Below are 12,042 nucleotides of genomic sequence, written 5' to 3' on the forward strand. Positions count from 1 at the left end.
TAAAAAGAGCGTGGTTGAGAGAGCAGAAGAGGGTGTTTTGAAATGGTTTGGGCACATGGAGAGAATGAGTGAGGAAAGATTGACCAAGAGGATATATGTGTCGGAGGTGGAGGGAACGAGGAGAAGTGGGAGACCAAATTGGAGGTGGAAAGATGGAGTGAAAAAGATTTTGTGTGATCGGGGCCTGAACATGCAGGAGGGTGAAAGGAGGGCAAGGAATAGAGTGAATTGGATCGATGTGGTATACCGGGGTTGACGTGCTGTCAGTGGATTGAATCAGGGCATGTGAAGCGTCTGGGGTAAACCATGGAAAGCTGTGTAGGTATGTATATTTGCGTGTGTGGACGTATGTATATACATGTGTATGGGGGTGGGTTGGGCCATTTCTTTCGTCTGTTTCCTTGCGCTACCTCGCAAACGCAGGAGACAGCAAAAAAAAAAAATATATATATTATACTTTGTCGCTGTCTCCCGCGTTTGCGAGGTAGCGCAAGGAAACAGACGAAAGAAATGGCCCAACCCCCCCCATACACATGTACATACATACGTCCACACACGCAAATATACATACCTACACAGCTTTCCATGGTTTACCCCAGACGCTTCACATGCCTTGCTTCAATCCACTGACAGCACGTCAACCCCGGTATACCACATCGCTCCAATTCACTCTATTCCTTGCCCTCCTTTCACCCTCCTGCATGTTCAGGCCCCGATCACACAAAATCTTTTTCACTCCATCTTTCCACCTCCAATTTGGTCTCCCTCTTCTCCTTGTTCCCTCCACCTCCGACACATATATCCTCTTGGTCAATCTTTCCTCACTCATCCTCTCCATGTGCCCAAACCACTTAAAAACACCCTCTTCTGCTCTCTCAACCACGCTCTTTTTATTTCCACACATCTCTCTTACCCTTACGTTACTCACCTCGATCAAACCACCTCACACCACACATTGTCCTCAAACATCTCATTTCCAGCACATCCATCCTCCTGCGCACAACTCTATCCATAGCCCACGCCTCGCAACCATACAACATTGTTGGAACCACTATTCCTTCAAACATACCCATTTTTGCTTTCCGAGATAATGTTCTCGACTTCCACACATTCTTCAAGGCCCCCAGGATTTTCGCCCCCTCCCCCACCCTATGATCCACTTCTGCTTCCATGGTTCCATCCGCTGCCAGATCCACTCCCAGATATCTAAAACACTTCACTTCCTCCAGTTTTTCTCCATTCAAACTCACCTCCCAATTGACTTGACCCTCAACCCTACTGTACCTAATAACCTTGCTCTTATTCACATTTACTCTTAACTTTCTTCTTCCACACACTTTTCCAAACTCAGTCACCAGCTTCTGCAGTTTCTCACATGAATCAGCCACCAGCGCTGTATCATCAGTGAACAACAACTGACTCACTTCCCAAGCTCTCTCATCCCCAACAGACTTCATACTTGCCCCTCTTTCCAAAACTCTTGCATTTACCTCCCTAACAACCCCATCCATAAACAAATTAAACAACCATGGAGACATCACACACCCCTGCTGCAAACCTACATTCACTGAGAACCAATCACTTTCCTCTCTTCCTACACGTACACATGCCTTACATCCTCGATAAAAACTTTTCACTGCTTCTAACAACTTTCCTCCCACACCATATATTCTTAATACCTTCCACAGAGCATCTCTATCAACTCTATCATATGCCTTCTCCAGATCCATAAATGCTACATACAAATCCATTTGCTTTTCTAAGTATTTCTCACATACATTCTTCAAAGCAAACACCTGATCCACACATCCTCTACCACTTCTGAAACCACACTGCTCTTCCCCAATCTGATGCTCTGTACATGCCTTCACCCTCTCAATCAATACCCTCCCATATAATTTTACCAGGAATACTCAACAAACTTATACCTCTGTAATTTGAGCACTCACTCTTATCCCCTTTGCCTTTGTACAATGGCACTATGCACGCATTCCGCCAATCCTCAGGCACCTCACCATGAGTCATACATACATATATATATATATATATATCTGGGAAGTGAAGTTTCAGATAAGTTTACGATTGGTGGACTGATTCAACAATGAGTTGGGTGAGCAACTGTTTAGTGCTTGTCGGGTCATTTCAGTGAGTACATGTTTTGTCTGTGCAGTGTGAAGAAGGGTAAGCATTTTATTTCTATCATGACCTGGAGGATGGGGGGTCAGTTATGAAGGAGTTTGGATGGGGGGAGTTCACTGCTGCTACAAAGAACTGAATGATGAGCTTATTAAAGTGGAATTGTATTTGGAGGATTTTATATTTTTTTTATTTGTGTAGGTGATGAGAGTTCATAGTTGCCAGGCAGCCAGTGATTGTTCTGAGTACTCTGTCTTGTGTGATTTGCAGCTGTGTAATGTTTACTTTTGATATGGTTGATGATCAACCAGGTAGGGTATAGCTTCAGTTGTACAGACCCCAGGATTGCTTGATCCTGAGGATTACAAAAATGTCAAAACTTGGCTTGTATTCTTACAATAACACGTCAAGCAGCAGCAAACATGCTGATATGCCTTGGCCTATACAGCTTCTTCTGTAAGCTATCACACAGCTTACAATGCTGTCAAATCTTGGTCTGCATAGTGCCTTTTCCTATAACTTATCAAGCACAGGATTTGCTGACATATATCACAACAGAAAATTTGTCTGTATGGTGTGCTAAATAGCTCACAGTATGTGTGGGCCTAGAAAGATTCAATGATATGAGGGTCTCAAGAGCAGGATAATCTTGCAAATCATCATAACTATAGGAATATTTTGTAAGCAAATTTTCTCCCTTTCTTATTCTATGGTAAAACTATGGGGTAGAAATTACTAGCAGGTGAAGGGTTCACTCAGCAGAAGTCAGTTTCAGCCTTCCAAAAAGCATGTTTTAGTGCTAGAACCAGTACCTGTCCTCCGTTACCCAGCCCACCTTTCCTGGTAAAGTTTGGTTTCCTCTAACAGCCATTCAGATTCATGACTTACACTTGACAGATGGCAGCATGGGTTGATATAATCTCATTGGTGAGAAGAGGGGGATAATGGCTTAGAAAATGATTATAGCATTGTTCTTAAGTAGAATTTCAAACAGCGTACCAGGAAATATTTTATTTATGTCTTTTGATAGGCTATTACAGGGCACTAGACATCTTAAGAACTTCATGATATTAGGGCAGGTGATTATTTTTTCTTGTTCAAATACATGCCTTTCACAAGTTCACACTGTATTTATTAGGATATGGTACTTTCTTAGATTTTGAAGTAATCTTTTTGACTTATTGGTACATACTATGCATTATTCAAAAGTACATTGATCAAAAAGGTTTTGAAATAAGAGACTTTTCAATGTTATAACAAGTCTCTTCATTTCATACAAGGTTAACTGAAGTTATTCTGCCATCTCTATTTTGAACTGAGAGAAGACTGTAATTGCTTAAAAATGAAAATGGTTGATCACTTGCATATAAAAATCAAACTATGTTACACCAATAGTTCTGATAAGTATGCACTGTAAAGCTTGTTTAGGATATATTCATTTATTTTATTTCCCTAAAAATCTTGTGTCTGCTTCTGACAATTTAAATGAAGACTAAGATAGAGTTTGGCAGTTACATAGAAGATGAAGTGCTAGGGCTGTCATATGACTTTTCAAATCACTTATTGATAACTTATACATTCGTGTTAACATCACCAGGATGATCCCACAGGTTATGCACTTATTTACCCTACCTGATTTTTGTAGAATTTCAACTCTCTACATACTGGCAAGCTTAACATTCTTTCTTTGGAAACTTGTTTTGTGCCATTATTAAAGGCAAAATAAGGATAAAATCCATAGGAAGAATGGAAATAATGGAAAAAAGTATGAATTTTTACCACTACAAATTCAAACCATGGAAACTTGTGTACCATTTTTACTGGAATCATAAATGTGTGAACATTTGGAATTTGGATGTTTTTGGATTACGGGTATTTGGACTGGAGATCTACAAGTGTATGTGAATACAAGTAATCTCTACAATTAAGTCATTCTAACTAATAAAAGTACATTTATAGAAAGTGTGGAAGGCGAGAACATTATTTCAGAAAGCAAAAATGAGTATGCTTGAAGGAATAGTGGTTTCAGCAATGTTATATGATTGCGAGACGTGGGCTATAGACAGGGTTGTGCAGAGGAGGGTGGATGTGTTGGAAATGAGATGTTTGAGGACAATATGTGGTGTGAGGTGGTTTGATCGAGTAAGTAATGAAAGGGTAAGAGATATGTGTGGTAATAAAAAGAGTGTGGTTGAGAGAGCAGAAGAGGGTGTTTTGAAATGGTTTGGTAACATGGAGAGAATGAGTAAGGAAAGATCGACAAAGAGGATATATGTGTCAGAGGTGGAGGGAACAAGGAGAAGTGGAAGACCAAATTGGAGGTGGAAGGATGGAGTGAAAAAGATTTTGAGTGGTCGGGGCCTGAACACGCAGGAGGGTGAACTGGAACGATGTGGTATACCGGGGTTGACCTGATGTTAATGGATTGAACCAGGGCATGTGAAGCATCTTAGGTAAACCATGGAAAGTTTTGTGGGGCCTGGATGTGGAAAGGGAGCTGTGGTTTTGGTGCATTATACATGACAGCTAGAGACTGAGTGTGAACAAATGTGGCCTTTGTCATCTTTTCCTAGTACTACCTCGCGCACATGCACAGGGAGGGGTTGTCATTTCATGTGTGGCGGGTTGGCAACGGGAATGGATAAGGGCAGCAAGTATGAATTATGTACATGTGTATGTATGTATATGTCTTTGTATGTATATATATATGTATACGTTGAAATGTATAGGTATGTATATGTGCATGTGTGGACATGTATGTATATACATTTGTATGTGTGTGGGTTGGGCCATTCTTTCATCTGTTTCCTTGCGCTACCTCACTTACGTGGGAGACAGCGACAAAGTATAATAAAATAATAGCAAGTGGCTACTGAAAAGCCTGTTTATAAGGAAAGGTAACAAGTAGAAAAAGTACAGTATTGCGAAATTATAATGACTCACCACCACTGCCCAGAGACCAGTTCAGAAGGATTAGTGTTTGCAGTAAATCGAAAAAGTTTTAAAAAATGCTTACTATGTAATGTGTTATAACCTAACAGGAAATATTTTGTTGTGCAACATTTAGGTGTTAATCAGACTCTCAGGAATAGGGATATCATAAATTTCAGAACCAATTATCCTGTTGGTTCAACTTCAAGTAGTAGTTAAGCATCCTGATATTCACCCTCATGTTATTACAGCAGAGAAATAGACACCTAGATGGTAACTTGATGAGTCATATACTGTAAAGACAGAAATCTGTTACAGAACTCAGAAATGAGATAGTACACACTTGTAAATAGTTTTGGTAATAGCTAAAAACTCACTGTGTATGGCCATTAGATATAAAGCTCTAGTTTATTCTGTAATGTTAGTATCAAAATGAACTTGAATTACCCCTTTGCATGTGAAATTGATTTTCAGCGGCATTTTTGAGGAGTGTGAATTCTCAAGTAAAATCAGAAAATGGTAATTAGTGTTTTTTATAACTATTTCATAAAAGCAAAACCACAAAATTTCCATATTTTTCATTACTTGTTTAAAACAACACCTGATTGCAAGGAAAAAATGAATGAAAAATTAAAATAAAGTATTGCTGAATGGCATAAACTGCCTCAAGTGTAGCAGATTTCTTGCTCCTTACACTCATAAAAATGAACTGACTGTAAAGGCTCTGGAAGAAGCCAAAAGAATGCCAGACTTAGAGAGATGTGAAACAGCCCTATGTTTCCCTTTCATGGGCACTCATCAAAACCATTACTATCACATATGTTTATGTAGAGTTGTTTATGATAGAGTTGATAGAGATGCTCTGTGGAAGGTATTAAGAATATATGGTGTGGGAGGCAAGTTGTTAGAAGCAGTGAAAAGTTTTTATCGAGGATGTAAGGCATGTGTACGTGTAGGAAGAGAGGAAAGTGATTGGTTCTCAGTGAATGTAGGTTTGCGGCAGGGGTGTGTGATGTCTCCATGGTTGTTTAATTTGTTTATGGATGGGGTGGTTACGGAGGTGAATGCAAGAGTTTTGGAAAGAGGGGCAAGTATGAAGTCTGTTGGGGATGAGAGAGCTTGGGAAGTGAGTCAGTTGTTGTTCGCTGATGATACAGCGCTGGTGGCTGATTCATGTGAGAAACTACAGAAGCTGGTGACTGAGTTTGGTAAAGTGTGTGAAAGAAGAAAGTTAAGAGTAAATGTGAATAAGAGCAAGGTTATTAGGTACAGTAGGGTTGAGGGTCAAGTTAATTGGGAGGTGAGTTTGAATGGAGAAAAACTGGAGGAAGTGAAGTGTTTTAGATATCTGGGAGTGGATCTGGCAGCGGATGGAACCATGGAAGCGGAAGTGGATCATAGGGTGGGGGAGGGGGCGAAAATTCTGGGAGCCTTGAAGAATGTGTGGAAGTCGAGAACATTATCTCGGAGAGCAAAAATGGGTATGTTTGAAGGAATAGTGGTTCCAACAATGTTGTATGGTTGCGAGGCGTGGACTATGGATAGAGTTGTGCGCAGGAGGATGGATGTGCTGGAAATGAGATGTTTGAGGACAATGTGTGGTGTGAGGTGGTTTGATCGAGTAAGTAACGTAAGGGTAAGAGAGATGTGTGGAAATAAAAAGAGCGTGGTTGAGAGAGCAGAAGAGGGTGTTTTGAAATGGTTTGGTCACATGGAGAGAATGAGTGAGGAAAGATTGACCAAGAGGATATATGTGTCGGAGGTGGAGGGAACGAGGAGAAGAGGGAGACCAAATTGGAGGTGGAAAGATGGAGTGAAAAAGATTTTGTGTGATCGGGGCCTGAACATGCAGGAGGGTGAAAGGAGGGCAAGGAATAGAGTGAATTGGAGCGATGTGGTATACCGGGGTTGACGCGCTGTCAGTGGATTGAATCAAGGCATGTGAAGCGTCTGGGGTAAACCATGGAAAGCTGTGTAGGTATGTATATTTGCGTGTGTGGACGTATGTATATACATGTGTATGGGGGTGGGTTGGGCCATTTCTTTCGTCTGTTTCCTTGCGCTACCTCGCAAACGCGGGAGACAGCGACAAAGCAAAAAAAAAAAATAAATAAATAAAAATAAAAAAAAAAATGTTTATGTATGCATTTTGATACATATTGCTCCCTTGTTACAATAAACAAATTGTAAAGGATGTAAAACAATTAGAGTGCTAGATTTAAATAGATGCATAAAACACCTGTGTTGCCAACTCATGAGTACTTGTCAAAACACTGTACATAGTATATCTTATTTTTGCCTTATGATACACAACATACATTTATATGGCATATCTTGACATTGCAATGACCCTCACTAACCTAAATTATGGCAAAAACAAGGAAAACAAGAATAAACAATGAATGAATCACTGTGTGAGTGGCAGTAGTGCCCAAGTATTGGTTGGAACAATTAACTTAGCATGGGTAGATAGCAACACCTACTTACTTTACTGAAAAGAAAAAAATGGTGGTGTGGGATTGAAGAGTAGTCATTGTAGTGATGGGGAGGTTTATACTCGAGCATGGACAGAAATCAAGAATATCTGGGTTCCTGAGGCTGTTTCTGATCAGGGAAGTAGGCTAACTTAACACAAGTTTTTTTTTATTCATCTTAAATATCATCAGCTTTTGGACATGAAATTATATTTAATCACAAAATACTTAAAGAGGGTTGCATGTTTCATTCCTACTAGATACTAAATAGAGATGTAGGTTTTTATAACAATTTGAGTGCTGTGCACCTTATATTTCTGCTGCTGCACAAGCAAGTTATGAGTATGTTGTTGTGTTATTGCCCTCTCTGTGTAGTTTTCATCTATGGACATCATGTTCTCAACTGTTTACTGCTATACCGGTGAAAAGTGATTGCATGATAGTTTATCTCTCTTCCCCAGTTTACCATTGACGTTACTGAGTTCCTTAGAATCCAACAAATTCAAGCTCTTCAAATTCATTCCATTAGACGATTTGGATATTGCCAGATGTAAGTATCCATTATTGACTGTTGTATTACTCTCTTATGATTAGAATAATAATAACTTGTAGCAGATGAAAGAAGGTGGAGAGGAAAAACATTATGATCCACCATTCCTGTACTCTATCCACAGTATCATTTCTCTTGGCTTCAAAGCTATACTCCTTACATTACTGTGGATGGGGTATAGAGATGCTGGATCATGTATATCCATTCCCATAGCCTTATTTTATCCATTTATGCTTCATTATGATTATAGCAGAGATTGATTTCTCTTCTGTTATATTTTCTCATGCCAGGCAAACTGATAAAGATTTTGTAATTCCTCTTTGTTTGACTCTGCTGCTTCTACGCCATGAATGTTTCCTAGCACTTTCATCTTATATCTCCACAATTCTTTTTCTTCAGATACCAGCAATCTGGATCATTGAACACAATTTTTTTTTTCAGATAATTTTATGAAATGATATTAGCATTCAAAGAACATGCATATGATTTTTTTTTTTACTTTCTCTCTTGGAATGTTAGACCATGCTCCTCACTGAAGAACTGAACAAAGTTAGTGTGCTCTGAAGATGAGTACGTTCCTTTAGTCACTATCACCAAGGTTGTATCATTATCAGTACATGGAAAGGAGTACAGTCTTATTATGGACCTCCTGCTTGAAAGGAGTCAATCACTTGTCTGCTTCTGCATGGAAAGCAGCCTTAGAGCTTCAGGATCTCCATAAGCTGTAGTTGCACCAAAGATATGATGTACTGTCAGCATTCTCTGCCATAATTGTATTTGGGATTTTTTTTCTTTTCTAGCACGAGATGAGAGTGTTAAGAAGTTAGTTAGGGAAATGGAAACGTTACAAGAGGATCTCCAAACACTCCAGGATATTTCCAAGCTTACCAAGACTCTCCATTGTCCTCGAGGGACCATGGAGGAAACTGTGCAGGATATGATTGCCCAAGTGCAGAAGCAGTTAGCAGAGAGACACGGTGCTGACTCACAGCTCATGGAACTTGAGCTCACCATCACCACACAGTAAGTTGAATAATTTTGTGAATATGAAACTACAGTATCACTGTTAGAGTATTCCTCAAGGATTTCTCTGGTCTTTTGTATTTAAAAGATGTCATTATAAAGGGTAAGTGCTCTGTCATATCAAAGCAGAGTATAAGATTCCAAGATTCGGTTATCTGAGTTATGTTGATGAAGGCTACTACTTTGATATTCACTGAGGTTTCAATTTTACCTTGCTTATACATGATAATGGGAGAGTATAATACCTATTCTTTGACAGAGAAGGAATGGAGAACCTGACCTTTATGTTCAGCAGTGCAGAAAAGAGAGCTACATGGGAGGAAACATTTAGTGAAGCTAAACACAAACTAGGTGAGTGATAACCTAAACAGACTGACATAATAAAACAAATGAGCTATGATTCAACTTCAAACTTGTTAACTTGTACTTTTACTCTCTATAAGTCTCAAAAATGACTGTTTTTTGCTTTGCTGGTAATCTTTTCTGCATTCCTCCTGATGAAATAAAAGCTTTCATATTGCATAGAAGTAAAATTTAGATCTCTCAACTATGGAGAGAACCTCATGAGCATCTGGGAGAGCCTCTCCTGTGGAGGATTATATGCTGTCTAATCTTTCACCAGTATGATGGGAATCTATGAAAGTTCCTCCCCTCTATAACCATGACAATGCACATGAGGGTGGTGGATGCTGATTTACAGGGACTTAGCCACTCATTAACCTGCCCAGACAGTGTCACAGTTTAGATGTCTTAGTAGTGAACTTTGCCCCACATTACAATTATTTCTTTTGCTCCCTTGGTCTGCTAACTGGTGATTTGATTATCAGTGGTGTCCTGTAATGGGACTCTTACTCTTCACTAGTCAGTTGAAGACTTCTATTTTTTTCATGGCTTACAAGACACATATCTAACTTGCTCTCTTGTAGGAATGTTAGGGTGACATCTGCTCACAATATGATACTGACTATTTTTTGTTTTGTTTTAATTTTACCTCCTCCCTTCTTCATGTTTTATTCCTGGTGCTACCTCGCTGATCTGGGAAATGGCAATCAAGTATAGGAGAAGACAACAAAGGCCACATTCGTTCACACTCAGTCTCTAGCTGTCATGTATAATGCACCAAAACCACAGCTTCCTTTCCACATCTAGGCCCCACAGACCTTTCCATGGTTTACCCCAGGTGCTTCACATGCCCTGGTTCAATCCATTGACAGCACGTCAATCCTGGTATACAACATCATTCCAATTCACTCTATTCCTTGCACACCTTTCACCCTCCTGCATGTTCAGGCCCCGATCGCTCAAAATCTTTTTCACACCATCCTTCCACCTCCAATTTGGTCTCCCGCTTCTCCTTGTTCCCTCCACCTCTGACATATATATCCTCTTTATCAATCTTTCCATACTCATTCTCTCCAAGTGCCCACCAAACCATTTCAACACACCCTCTTCTGCTCTCTCAACCACACTCTTTTTACCACACATCTCTCTTACCCTTTCATTACTTACTTGATCAAACCACCTCACACCACATTTTGCCCTCAAACATCTCATTTCCAACACATCCACCCTCCTGTGCACAACCCTATCTATAGCCCATGCCATTTATTTATTCATTTCCTGCCCCAGGAGTCTCTTCTGTTTTTTATAGGGCTATTGTAGCACTAAGGAAGCAAGCCACATCTGGTGGGTGAAACCACAGATCATAAGATGTAGATATATTGTGAATGTCTTTGTGGAGAGAGTGGAGGCAACTGAGCAGCAAGTGTTTGATTGTTGTCATTATGATACTTGTATTTCAGCACTAGCATCATTCAGATCCTCACTTAATCGTTCCATATATCCAGTGCTTTTTCATTAGCATCTTGCTTATTTTCCCAGATAACTCCTTTGATCATTATCCACTTTTACTCTTTAGATGAATTTCAAAGCCCAGGAAGGTGGTTACACCTCATTCCATAAGAAATTCAAAGGAAGTTAATATGTCAACCCATATTAATAATTCAACCAAGACAAAGACAGGTAGGATAGGGGCTTCTTTTCTGTCCTGATAACTCATCTCCTTTAATCCAAGTGCACTTTTTTAATCTGATAGCACTGGATTTTCTTTACATATTTTCATCTTTCCTCAATTTAGGAGATCTTGTTGGTGAGGCATACTCCAACTTAAGCCAAACATATAAATATATCAGACTCTTCCTTCAAATACTTAAAGGTAATTTCAACATGGATAATGACATACACTGCCTCCATCATTACCATTCTAATGTGGTTTTATGGTGTAATAGGCACTGTGTCAGCCTTTAAACCAATTTAACTCCTTCAGTGGTATAAGTAGTTGTTGTCGCCTGATATAGTTGGGTAATTTCCTACCAGAAGTTAAATTCCACATGCATATTTTTCACCTGACCAATATAGTTACATCTGGGGCTTCTTTTCTATCCCATAACTCATGTCCTTTAATCCTGGTGCACACTTTTATTCTGGTATCATTGAAATATCTTTTGATATTTTTATCTTTTTACAATTGAGGATACCTTGTTGGTGATGCATACTCCAGCTTAAGCCAAACATATCCATTTCATATCAAACTCTTCCTCCAAATACTCAAAGGTAATTTCAGCATGGATAATGACATAGGTTGCCTATGTCATGACCCTTCTAAATGTGGTTTTCTAGTGTAATAGTTATTTAGTCAGCTCCTAAGCCCTTTTAACTCTCAGTTTTATGGGTGTCAGTTGATGCCTGATATAACAGGGTTGTTTACCACCACAAGTTGACTTCTACATGTATTGTAGGCTCTGTAGGCTGGCCATAGATGGCAACACAAACAAAGGATGAGTCATTGGAGCTGACTGAAGACCACAGAAACCTGCTAGTAACCATGGTGGATGATCATGCACCTTCTCCTGGGTACTTGCTGCCTAT

General features: G+C 39.6%; 1 protein-coding gene across 3 annotated transcripts in view; it reads left to right on the plus strand.

The window, feature by feature from the left end:
- The window catches only part of LOC139753367 (uncharacterized), a 317,027-nt gene that overhangs the window by 246,440 nt on the left and 58,545 nt on the right, over positions 1-12,042 (plus strand). For all 3 annotated transcript variants that reach the window (XM_071669760.1, XM_071669762.1, XM_071669761.1), the window contains exons 9-11: positions 8,003-8,091; positions 8,892-9,114; positions 9,374-9,465. In XM_071669760.1, coding sequence (XP_071525861.1) covers positions 8,003-8,091; positions 8,892-9,114; positions 9,374-9,465 — 404 coding nt within the window. The remainder of the gene's footprint in view (positions 1-8,002; positions 8,092-8,891; positions 9,115-9,373; positions 9,466-12,042) is intronic.

This window comes from Panulirus ornatus, chromosome 14, assembly GCF_036320965.1.
Source record: "Panulirus ornatus isolate Po-2019 chromosome 14, ASM3632096v1, whole genome shotgun sequence".
In the NCBI taxonomy this organism is placed as follows: Eukaryota; Metazoa; Arthropoda; class Malacostraca; order Decapoda; family Palinuridae; genus Panulirus; species Panulirus ornatus.